Source organism: Acomys minous (genome assembly GCF_964271855.1).
Source record: "Acomys minous genome assembly, chromosome: 4".
NCBI lineage: Eukaryota > Metazoa > Chordata > Mammalia > Rodentia > Muridae > Acomys > Acomys minous.
The window spans coordinates 34,822,180-34,835,280 of NC_140486.1; the positions used below are offsets into that span (position 1 = coordinate 34,822,180).

A 13,101-nucleotide genomic window follows, 5' to 3' on the forward strand; every position below is an offset into this window, starting at 1 on the left:
AAGGTAATGCAGAAGACCCCCAAGAGTGAGATTTGGTGCTGGCCAGAGGGACCATTGCAGATAAACTTACTGTCCAGGAGTTGGGGTAGACTACAACTAGAGAGACCACTGTGATTAGGTGCACTTACTGCAGAGTTTTTTGTTTTTAACTATTTCTAAAGTTTCTGGGACAGATAGCTTTCCTGAGAGGCACTTTCTTGCTGAGGCCCATTTAGTTAGTTTTTTTTTTTTTTCACAGAAGAATGCTATTGCAGCCTCCTTCTAGATAGTAATCTTGTGACCTCATGGGCATTTCAGAAGTTCAGAATGTCATGTTTCTATTCAGGGTCAGAGACACAACTCAGGTCTCATTCTTTTGACCATTATTCATGTAACAGAACACTTTAGAAAGAAGACAGATGATAGAATAAAAATGAATTCATAAAAATAGCCAGGCTTTACCAGCAAGAAATAGATTTTCTTTCAAGGATATCAACAAAAGCCCCATGCCTCTATCTTCTTCCCCTTTGTCTAGGCTGTAGCCACTGTTACTCATAAAATCCTAAATTTTAAGGAGAGACAATTGTGAGGTTCTCTCTCATCTTTACAAGGTTGTCAATTCTGAAGAAAGGTAGTTGTCATTTGTCCCTCTGATCTTTTCATTCAGTCTGTTGACAGGAGCAAAGGTGTTGGGGCTTGTGGTGTTTTGAATAGGAATGTCCCCCACAGGCTCATATATTTAGAAGAATGGTCATTAGGGAGCAGTGCTACTTGCGAGAGAATAGGAGGTGTGGCCTCATTGAATAAGTGTGGCCTCATTGGAGAAAGTGAGTCACTGGGTGTAGGTTTTGGGATTTCAAAAGCTCAAGCCAGGCCCAGTGTGCAACTGCCTGTTGTCTGCAGATCTTGATATAGAGCTCTCATCCTCTCCAGCAGCATGTCTTTCTGTGTGGTGCCATGCTCCCACATGGCAATAATGACAGTGGTGGACTAGCTCTCAGAAACTGTAAGCCAGCCCCAATTAAATGTGTTACTTTATAGGAATTGTTGTAGTCATGGAGTCTTTTCCCAGCAACGGAACAGTGACTAAGGCAGCGGCTGAAGCTGATAAGCTCTATTTTATTTTTAGGCATGTGCCTTTCCATGGATAGGCATTTGAGCGTGGCTACCCACAGAGGCCAAAGGAAGGTACCAGATCCCCTGGAGCTAGAGTTACAGGTGGGTGTGAATGGTCTGAGATGGGTTCTTGGAATTAAGTCCCACATCCTCTGAAAAAACAGCAGGTACTCTTAACTTCTGAGTCATCCCTTAGCTAGTTTTCCAGGAAAGCATAGAGCACCATGCTCCTTCTTGAAGGTCTGCTGGTAAAAGGTCATGTCCAGGGCCAATGAGCCATGGTAACTATGGGAGTCTTCTACCCATTGTCTTATGAAATCTCTGCCATCTTTCCCTTTTGAAAAATGAGGAGCTGCTCTCTCTTCCTCTCTCTGTCTCTCTGTCTCACTCTCTCTCTCTCTCTCTCTCTTCTTCTTCTTCTTCTAACTTTCCCTACCTCTCTATATCTTCCCTCCCTCCCTTCTTCCTTTCTTCTTTTTAATGAATTAATTTATGTTTTAGATGTTCCTAGCCTATTGTTCCAAGCTTGGACTTGAGTAAAATTCTTCTCTTGAATCTGAGCCTCCAGGTCATTTGGTAGAGACACTGGGCAATAGGACCTCTACATTCACATAATGACTTGAACCATGCAGTTTCATTTCCTGGTTTTACAGCCTGTGGATTATGAGACAGGAGTACATTCTCAACGACCATCAAGTCATCTACTATTTAACTAGCTACCTAATAAAATCTATTCTTTAGCAGCCTCACCTTAAGAAATTAGTCATTTAGAAAAAGGTGTCACAGAAAATTTTTATAAAATTGTACATTATCTTTATTTCTAAAAATTAAAAATGAGAGTTTTCTCACTATGTTTATGTCTCTTCTGTATAATATATGTTTAAAAATAGTTTTATTTTATGTGTATGAGTTTTGCTCCAACTGTGGATCTGCGCCATGAATGTATCTGCTGTCCCTGAAGGACAGAAGAAGAATCCCATCTTCTAACAGTAGAGTTACAGAGGTTCTGGACTGTCATGTGGGGGCTGGAAATTGAGCCCTCTGAAGGAGGAAAAACTGCCAGCTTCTCCTTTATAATATATATTCTTTATTATAACTTTTAAATGAATGTTTGTCTGGTAAATACTCCTGCACCTTGAGCTACTTATCAGCACAACATGTCTTCTTGTGTAAATAAAAAGAGATAGCCATAAATGTTCTCAGTGGGGGGGGAAAGGTAGTGTGTGTTCCCCTTTCTGGAGAGAATAAAGAAGTGGAGACATAAATATGCCAAAAGGTCCCCCGGTGCTTCCATTCCCCAGACCATAGCTCTGCCTGCAACCCATGAGGTCTTCTTCCATCAAAGACTATCAGGTGAAACCCCTCCCACCAATCTCCTGCCTAAGTCACCCTAAAGCACTCGCAACAGCAGTAAACTTCACCTGCTCCCCTGTGCACCATTTTCTGGCCAACAACTGCTCATATTATTGGAGGACTGCCAACATCAGGGACAACCAGATGGCTAAAGGCCAGCAAAAGAACACAATCAACATGGACCAGGGCAACGTCACCACGAGAACCCAGGTATCTTACTACAGCTAACCTAGGATATCCTAACACTGCAGCCTCTCAAGTGGGTAGCCCAGAATGCAGGCAAGGTCCCGCCTGCTGAGGTGATTGGCGTGGTACCCAGAAAATCTGGACAATACTAGGTCCAGTGGGAACAGAGAGTGTATTTCTGGGAGCCCACAGAGTCTCAGAGCCCACGCAGAGAGCACGGACCACCCTGGAGAGCTGCTGCTAGGGCTGCAGCCACTCAAGCGGGTAACCAGGAATGTAGGCAAGGCCCCGCCCCGAGATACACCACTCACAGTTCAGTCTCAGATACAAAGCTCCTGGATAACAATGGCGGACAATTTTCATGATCGATTCCACTTGCCAAAATTGAATAAGAACTGATAAGCAAATTAAATAGTCCTATTTCTCCTATAGAAATTGAAGCAATCACTGATAGTCTCCCAACAAAAAAAGCCCAGGGCCAGATGGTTCCAGTGCAGAATTCTACCAGACCTTCAAAGAAGAGCTAATATCGATACTCTTCAAGCTACTCCAAAAGACAGAAATGGATGGAACTCTACCAAATTCATTCAATGAGGCGACAGTCATGTTGATACCTAAGCTCAACAAAGACCCAACAAAAAAAAGAGAACTTCAGACCAATTTCTCTTATGAACATTGACGCAAAAATACTCAATAAAATGCTCGCAAAACGAAAACAATAACATATATATATTATTCACCATGACCAGGTAGGTTTCATTCCAGGCATGCAAGGATGATTTAATGTATGGAAATACATCAATGTAATCCACCATATAAACAAACTGAAAATAAAAAAAAAAAAAACCACAGGATCATCTCCTTAGATGCAGAGAAAGCATTTGATAAAATCCAACACCATTCATGTTTAAAGTTTTGGAGAGATCAGGGATACAAGGCACATACCTCAACATAATAAAGGCTCTATACAGCAAACCAATAGCCAACATCAAATTAAATGGTGAGATACTTTAGGAAATTCCTCTAAAATTTGGAACAAGGAAAGGCTGCCCACTCTCCCCATATCTCTTCAGTATAGTGTACTGGAAGTTCTAGCCAGAGCAATAAGACAACAAAAAGAGATTAAGGGTATCCAAATGGGAAAGGAGGAAGTCAAATTATCCCTATTTGCAGATGATATGATAGTGTGCATAAGTGACCCCCAAAATTCCACCAGAGAACTACTACAGCTGATAAACACCTTCAGCAAATTGGCTGGATACAAAATTAAGTCGGTAGCTTTCCTATATAAAAATGATAATCATGCAGAGGAAGAATTAGGCATATATAATTTAAAACACAGGGTGCAGAGTAATAATGTTGTCATCAATCTTGAACCATCATTCTTAAATCATTAGATTGGTATCAGTGTATGTGCCCTCTTTATCAAAGATCAATGCTTTCTCATTACACCAAACATCTGTGAGGTTTTTTCTTAGCTCTTCCATCAGTATATGGAGTTTTCTTAAACACTTTATTTGTAAGTCATATCATAAACTATGATTAATTCTTAGCAATGGTTTTATTAACAAGTGGAACAGAACTTGGTGGTAAAATTGCCTGAATGACCCTTGGCTGCAGTCCCAAGTTAGGGGTCTCCTAGGAAGACAGTTATGTTTGAAATGTTCTGACAAGGAAGCATGCCAGAAAGAGAAAACAGTCAGAATGTTCCAAAACAAGAAAGTTTTAATCAGTTACTCCTGGCAGGAACATCAGAGCCATTCCAGGAGGCCCTCCCTGTTGGGGGGGGGTCTTTGCCTTGGGTTTGTGTAGTATTTGTCATACAGACTCCACTGGAGGGGTCATGACAAGTATAACTCTAACAAAGCAACTCTAACAAAGTATCTGTAACAAGAACTTCAAGTCTCTGAAGAAAGAAACTTAAGAAGCTATCAGAATATGGAAAGATCTTCCATGTTTTTTGATTGGTAGGAATAATGTAGCAAAAATGGCCATTTTATGAAAAGCAATCTACAGATTCAGTGCAATTTCAATAAAAATTCCAACAAAATTTCTTACAGTCTTGAAATAACAATTTTCAACATCATATGGAGAAACAAACAAACAAACAAACAAACAAAATCCAGGTTAGCCAAAACACTCCTGTACAATAAAAGAACTTCTGGATGTATCAGGGTCCCTGATCCCAAGCTGTACTACAAAGCAATAGCAATAAAAACGGCATGGTACTGACATCAAAACAAACTGGTGGATCAGTGGAATAGAATCAAAATCCCAGAAGTAAACCCATGGTCGTATTAACACTTGCTTTTTGACAAAGACTCCAATATTATACAATGGAAAAGGAGAACTTCTTCAACAAATGGTGCTGGTCTAACTGGAATTCTGCATGTAGAAGAATGCAGATAGATACATATTTATCACCCTACCCAAAACTCAAATCCAAGTGGATCAAAGACATCAACATACAACCCAATACACTAAATCTGGTAGAAGAAAAAGTTCGGAATAGCCTTGAATGCATTGGCACAGGAGACAACTTCCTGAACAGAACACCAATAGCTCAGGCTCTAAGAGCAAGAGGTAGCAGATTTTGGGACCTCATGTAACTGAAAAGGTTCTGTAAGACAAAGGACACTGTCAAACGGACAAAATGGCAGTCTAAAGAATGGGAAAAGATCTTCACTAACCCTGCATCTGGCAGAGGGCTGATATCCAAATTATGTAAAGATCTCAAGAAATTACACACCAACTAGCCAAATGACCCAATTAAAAATGGGGTACAAGGAGTGGAATAGCTGGGTCTTGAGGAAGCCTTATTCCAAGTTTTCTGAGATAGTGCCAGATAGATTTCCAAAGTGGCTGTATTAGTTTGCATTCCCACCAGCAGTGAAGGAGTGTTCCTCTCTCTCCATATCCTCACCAGCATGTGATGTCACTTGAATTTTTTTATCTTAGCCATTCTGATGGGTGTAAGATGGAATCTCCAAGTTGTTTTGATTTGCACTTCCCTGATGACTAAGGAGGTTGAGCATTTCTTTAAGTGTTTTCCAGCCATTCAATATTCTTCTGTTGAGAATTCTCTGTTTAGTTCTGAGTCCCATTTCTCAATTGGGACAGTCTGTAGGCTGTCCTTTGTTCTGTTGACAGTGTCTCCTGCCTTACAGAAGCTTCTCAGCCTCATGAGGGCCCATTTATTAATTGTTGACATTAAGACCTGGGCTGTTGGTGTTCTGTTCAGGAAATTGTCTCCTGTGCCAATGTGTTCCAGGATCTTCCTCACTTTTTATTCTATTTGGTTTAGTGTCTTTGGTTTTATGTTGAGGTCTTTGATCCACTTGGACTTGAGTTTTGTGCATGGTGACAAATATGGGTCCAATTGCATTTTTCTACATGTAGACATCCAGTTATACCAGCACCATTTGTTGAATATGCTATTCTTTTTCCATTGAATAGATTTGGCTTCCTTGTCAAAAATCAACTGACCATATGTGTGTGGATTCATATCTGGGTCTTTGGAATATACCCAGAAGATGCTCCAGCACACAACAAGAACATTTGCTCAACCATGTTCTTAGCAGCCTTGTCCATAATAGCCAGAACATGGAAATAGCCTAAGTGTCCCTCAGTAGAAAAATGGATAAAGAAACTGTGGTACATTTACACTATGGAATACTACTCAGCTATTAAAAGCAAGGAATTCCCGAAATTTGTGGACAAATGGATTGAACTAGAAATGATCATAATGAGTGAGTTAACCCAGAAGCAGAAAGAGTCAAATGGTATATACTCACTTATATCTGGACACTAGCCCAAGGAGCATGTCCCATGAAAGCCTTCTCTTACCAGGAAAGTGGGACAGAGGGGAGGACATCCTATTGGGGCTCTAGGTGAGAGAAGAATGGGAGAATGGGGAAATAGAATGATCCATAGGGTCCTAGGAACCTACAAGAAGAACATTATGACAGCCTGATCTGGGCCCAGGGGTCCTGCTTAAACTATGGCACCAACCAAGGAATAAACATGCAGTAAACATCAAACCCCGACCCAGATCTAGGCAATGGATAGGAGGACATTCTCTACAGTTGAGTGGAGAGTGGGACTGACTTTCACATGAACTCTGGTGTCCCATATTTGACCACATCCTCTGGATGGGGAGGCCTGGTGGCACTCAGAGGAAGGATAGCAGGCTACCAAGAAGAAACTTGATACCCTATGAGCATATACAGGGGGAGGAAGTCCCTCTCAGTCACAGTCATAGGGGAGGGGAGTAAGGGGAAAATGGGAGGGAGGGAGGAATGGGAGGATACAAGGGAGGAGATAACCATTGAGATATAATAAGAATAAATTATTAAAATATATTAAAAGAAAGAATCTAAGGCGAGTGTATTCTCACAGGTATTGCAATCATTTTGATGTAAAACTACATTTAAAAATGTTATTCATATTTTATTACCACACACTAACAAAAATATTTTCCATTAGCTTTATTATTAACTTGGTCCCCTTAGACATGACTTGTAATGTAGTGGAGAAAATATAGATTTTACTTACACCTACTGTTTTTTTGGGAGGGTAAAAATAATACATATTTCAGTTCAATAACATTTATAACAGCTTCTTGCTGCCTTTGAGCATGAATACATTTTTTCTTGAAAACTATGCAATGAATTTTAATAAATGAGAGTTTTGTGGTTCATTTAATTATAAGCCCAAAGCAAAAGTGTGGCTGTATCTTGGTGATATAGGAAATGGCGTTATCAAACTTTCACTCACCAAATTGATGATCCTCACTCAAGCATGCCTACTGGAAAGAGCACAGAAATAAATGAAATATGGAGTCATTTTGAGATAGTATATGCAGGGTGTTTTGAAGCCGCTCCTTGTTACCCATTAAATATCTTTATACATACAAAGTTATAGCTTCCTCTTTCACTCAGTTTATTTTTTTAAGTGTAAACTTTTCTTCTTCACATAAAGTGGATTTTACGGACTTGTCTTTGGTAAGGGCTAATAAGGCACATGTTACTCCCGGGTCAAGGCTTCTGTCCATAGAACCTTTACTGTATTTGTAGCACAAAGCAGGAAGTACATGTCAGGATGAGTGTGTCCTAAAGTATGTTACAGATGTATTCTATTTCTCTGGATTTCTATAAGAGATAAAGTATTTACCTGAGCTATAACCAAGCACAAAGATTGCTGAAAGTGCATTAGGTTATAATTTATAATCAATCGAGATCACAGCTCTGAGATTTTTTGAAGCTTTTGATAAAATCCCTAATTTCCAGATGCCTCCTTGGAGTTTACGAGCTCTTAACTTTCTAATGTTGTCTGTTTCAGCCAATGCTGTTTCCTGGGTTCATTTGTGCTACTGTGAGAATTATCACAGAACAAGTGGTTATGAGAAACATGATGGTGCTGTCATCTTGAAGTTCAGTAGCAAGGTGACAGCATCTGGCACCAGCCTTCACCCTGCATCAGAAAGGCAGAGCAGAACAAGAGCTGGAAAACCAATCAACCAACCAACCAACCAACCAACCAACCAACAAGAAAGATGTCGAGCCTCAGTTGTCAGCTCGGCGAGATCTGCGATCACCTGGGAAATGCACTTGGGGTGGCTGTCAGAGCTCACGTGGGAGAAAGCAGGCAAGCCTGAGCAGTCGCCACACTCTGCTTCCTGACGGTAGACTCCATGTGACCAGCTGCCTCAAGCCCTGTTTCCTCAATTTCCCTTTGAATGGTCAGAAAATAACGCATTTCCATTGAGCATTTTTACTTGGAGAATTTTATCTAGCAACAAGAAAAGTAGCTAATATAGCTAGCATGAGGAGGATAACTCATCTTATAATAATGCTACTAGTTCATTCATAAAAATTGGAGCTCAGTGACCAAAAACCTCTTAAAAGGCCTGCAAGCTAATGTGACAAAATGACAATGAAATTTCAGCAACAATTTAAGAGCGAGCAAATGTTAAAATCACTTTACTATGCTCCTAGATCCTGGCTTCATGTCCCAGTCAGTCTGTCCTAATATATCACGATGGTTTAACTAATTTTAGCATAAACTCAAAAGTCCAGAATCTCATCCAAGCTATCATAGGTGAGACGCAACACAGAGTTGTCCTTATTCAAATTCCTCTCTAGTTGTAGGCCTGTAAAATACAAACAAGTCATCCTGTGCTAAAGTAGTGTGGTAGTGGTTGTGGTTTCATTTCTTGTTGCTTTGATTAAAAACTCTCATACAAGCTTTGTAGGGGGAGAAAGGGCACAATTCCAGGCTATAGTACGTTCTAGAACTTCAAACAACTATTCACAGTCATGGTCCAGAGCAGTGAGAAAATGAATGCCTGGTGGCCAGCTCACATTCACTACCTTCACATACTGCAGGACACAAACCCAGGGAATGGTGCTGCCCACAGTGGGCTGGCTTTTCCCACACCAATAAACTTAACCAAGATAATTTTCTATAGAAGTGCCTATGGGCCAACCCAACTGTCATAACTCATCACTGAGACTCTCTTCCCAGGTGATCTTTAAGATTGTGTCAAATTGACAAAATCAACCACAGCAGAGGAATGAGGCAGAGTATACACACGTCTGCTTATAGAAACCTTCATGGAAACAAGTTAGCCAGATGCCACATTGACACAGACCATTTGAACTGTGTGCATATCAAGTATTAAAAAGTGATGGATTAAGCAAAATGGCCACAGAAAGGTGTATTTCTAAAACAGTCTTACTAATGGGTGTGAAAGCACCTAGTTATGGTCACCCTGCATCCACACCCCTGAGAACCTCCTGCCTGGAACATGAACTGGATTCTCTGGCTGCTCACAGACAGAAGCTGGGAAAGGCTATGGAATGTCAAGCTCCTTCTTGGATCATGTACTGTGAAGGGAAAAACCAGTCGCTGTGTCGTTGCCTGACCTGTGGAGAGGACTAGACAAGTGAGCTTGGATTTAGGCCTTCAAAGGCTTACCAACTGCCACACATCTCCTTGACAATCCCTCCTTCCTCAGCCAGTCTAATGAGAACACAACCTCAAGTGACAGTTGACTGCACTTCCAAAACAGACGGAACCAGATCAGGTGGGCCAGGCAACGTCTTCAATCCTTAGTCACAGACGCTCAGGGAGAATTTTTTCCTGCTAATTTAATTACATAGTGATGCATTTCTAATATGTTTGTATCAATATACTTTTATGATTATAATTTTTAAACACTTTCTTACTAAAGACAACATGAATCTGAGCAACTTCCATGTAGCTTCTGAATTTATATTGCATGCTATTACCATCTTGAAAAGATATGAAATAATATATTTGAAAATCATAGAAGGGTCGTATTTTATAACATAGCTAAATCCTAAACTTCAGGCAGTATTTACATTCAAGTTAAGAACGCTGCCCAATTTTGAATTAAAATTAAAAATAATGTATTAAATCTATTTTTAGAAGAATGTTCTGTATTAGTATATAAATACTAAATGAGAACTGTTTAACCCCTATACATACATTGCTTCAGTGGATCCATGCCTATTATTTCTTAAGGTAAATACATCACATAAGGATATATTTCTAACTATATTCTATTTAGGTTTCATTTAAAATAAATGAGCATTTTATATAAGTTCACTCTGTTCCCAAACAAAATAGTAGAGGGATTGAGGCATTCCTAATGCTTATGTGCATTGTTCAGTATGCACAGTTATGAGAACTGATTATGATCATCTCCATGGGGGGCCCTTACAGCATGTTTCACTGTAAAAGTCCTATTGTAATATTCTTTTTTTTTTTTTTTTTTGGTTTTTTGAGACAGGGTTTCTCTGTGTAGCCCTAGCTTTCCTGGACTCGCTTTGTAGACCAGGCTGGCCTTGAACTCACAGTGATCCGCCTGCCTCTGCCTCCCGAGTGCTGGGATTAAAGGCGTGCGCCACCACGCCCGGCTTGTAATATTCTTTATATCTGGGCAACATCTGCCAGATTTATGAGAAAAATAGACCCCATATTTAAACATATATTAGTAATACAAAGAAGTTTTACTCAATATGTGGGAAAATAGTGATGTAAATATGCTTGCTACCTTTCCCCAATTTCCATAAATAGATTAATCTAGACTTGGATCCTGGGTGATGAATGGTGATTTTGATGGTTTATCTGGGCAAAGTAGCCTGCCCATACCACAGCTATTCTTTCCAGTGCCTGTAGGTTTTGTTTGCTATACTAAAACTAATACTTCAAAACCCTAAAGAAAGAGATTGAAGATGACATGAGAAGATGAAAGGATCTACCTTGCTCATGGATAGGGAGAATTAACATAATAAAAATGGCCATCCTACCAAAAGCAATCTACAGATTCAATGCAATCCTTATCAAAATACCTACACAATTTTTTAAAGACATTGAAAGTTCAATTCTGAACTTCATATGGAAAAACAAAAAAACCCAGAATAGCTAAAACAATCTTGTACAATAAAAGGTGCTCTGGAGGAGTCTCCATACCTGATCTCAAACTGTACTATAAAGCAATAGTAATTAAAACAGCATGGTACTGGCACAGCAACAGGCCGGTTGATCAGTGGAATCGAATCGAAGACCCAGATATGAATCCACACACATATGGGCATTTGATTTTTGACAAAGAAGCCAAATCCATTCGATGGAAAAGGGATAGCATCTTCAACAAATGGTGCTGGTCTAACTGGATGTCTATGTGTAAAAAAATGCAACTGGACCCATATTTGTCACCTTGTACAAAACTCAAATCCAAGTGGATTAAAGACCTCAACATAAAACCAGAGACACTAAATCACTTAGAAGAAAAAGTGAGGAAGAGCCTGGAACATATTGGCACAGGAGACAACTCGCTTTAATTTTATAAATGGAGAAATTTAAATATCTTTGGCTCTAAAGGACATGGGCCATTGAAATAAAAGGTAGAGTAAACCAATATGCTTGGTTTTATTATTAAAGACCACCATACATTTTTGTAGTAAAAGGTAGTTTAGTAGCTAATATTTGACAAGTGCCTGAACTTGTCTCAAGTCACTACTTCCTTGTGACTCTCATACAGGGGGATTTGTTACAGTTCATACATCAGCAAACCTATCATTTTCTTTTCTTTTCTTTTTTTTCCATAGCATATTCTGTGTATTGTGTAAAATTTCTCAGAATCAGTTCAGTGCTGTTATGATTGTTAGTTTGCAACAAAGCCTTGAAATGTCAGGCTTGCTGAGCAAAGGGAAGCATCATGCAGAGCATGAATCTTTTACTCACTTGGAGAAGCCCTTCCTAACCAGGCTAATCAGGCTTGCAGTGGCACCAGAGGATGCTTCTCCTGTTCTTTAGGAAGCTGGAAGATTGTGAAACATATTCCTAATCTTCCTTTCTCCTGAATGACCTGGAAAAGTCACAGGGAATGGTCTTGCTAAAAAACAAAACAAAACAAAACTAGAATAAATGGCTACATTTCTTTATGTAACATGAAATTACAATAACCCAAGTTTATGTTTCAAAGCTATAAGCTGCTTCCTTCCCTAGTCAACCCCAGTGGACCTATTCTTTTTTCTTTTTGTAGAAAAAGAATGGTGAGAACAGTGAGGTGTCAAATCCACGTCTATGGGAGACAGAGGTAGGCAGAACTCTGGCACTGTTTCCGAAATAGTACATATAGTCTGGCATATTTTGTCATTTTATTAAGACATAATTTTCTTGTGTGTATGGGGTGCTGGAGGTGAGAGAGATGAATCACCTGGTTTTTGAATGAGTTTTATCAGCTTTAATATATGCAGTTAAAGGTCCGTTGATCTTACAAAACACGGTGTTGCTTGTGAAGTAGTATTACAGAACATTGTGAGGGAAGTGTGGAGTTCTCCAGGTTAATTCTTCTAGAATATGGAAAGCTACAACCAAGAGTCCAGAAATCCCCTGAGACCAACAGAACCATCATCCATGACAAGGCATCTCACATCTATAGGATTCAAAGGAGAGATTAGGCCTTTCTTGTTCCCAGAGTACTTTTTTTTTTTTTTTTAGAGAGTTGCACTGAAACTTGGGCAAGATAAGGCCATTTTCTTAACTACAAATCTTTAGAGAGTAAGCTTTTGTAGTGCTCTGGATGCCTTAATATTTGAGTTTTCCTAACTAGAGAGAAGAGAGTAATTAAAAGAGACAATTTATGGTCTCATTTTGATTCTCCAGTTTTACCCAGACAACATTATTTCTCACATTAATAAAGTCATTGACGATCTTGGTAAGCAGGCCACATACCTATCCCTTGTTATCCACAGGAGATTGGGCCCCCTTTTGATACAAAAACTATAGATGCTTATGTGTAATATAGAACATAAAACATGTAAATAGAATATTATTGGTGCTTGTATTGTACTATGTAGGGTATAATATAAAGCAAAGAGATGGTTCATAAAACCATTTTTTACTATTCTAATTTTATTAACTTTTTATTATGTT

The 13,101-nt window shown here is 39.4% G+C and overlaps 1 protein-coding gene across 2 annotated transcripts in view; it reads left to right on the forward strand.

Moving 5' to 3' along the window:
* Positions 1 to 13,101, forward strand: part of LOC311596188 (uncharacterized protein) — a gene marked incomplete at its 5' end in the record, with an annotated part of 58,119 nt that overhangs the window by 11,977 nt on the left and 33,041 nt on the right. For both annotated transcript variants that reach the window (XM_084779418.1, XM_084779419.1), the window contains 2 exons: positions 1,109 to 1,197; positions 12,209 to 12,262. In XM_084779418.1, the coding sequence (XP_084635544.1) occupies positions 1,109 to 1,197; positions 12,209 to 12,262 (143 nt within the window). The remainder of the gene's footprint in view (positions 1 to 1,108; positions 1,198 to 12,208; positions 12,263 to 13,101) is intronic.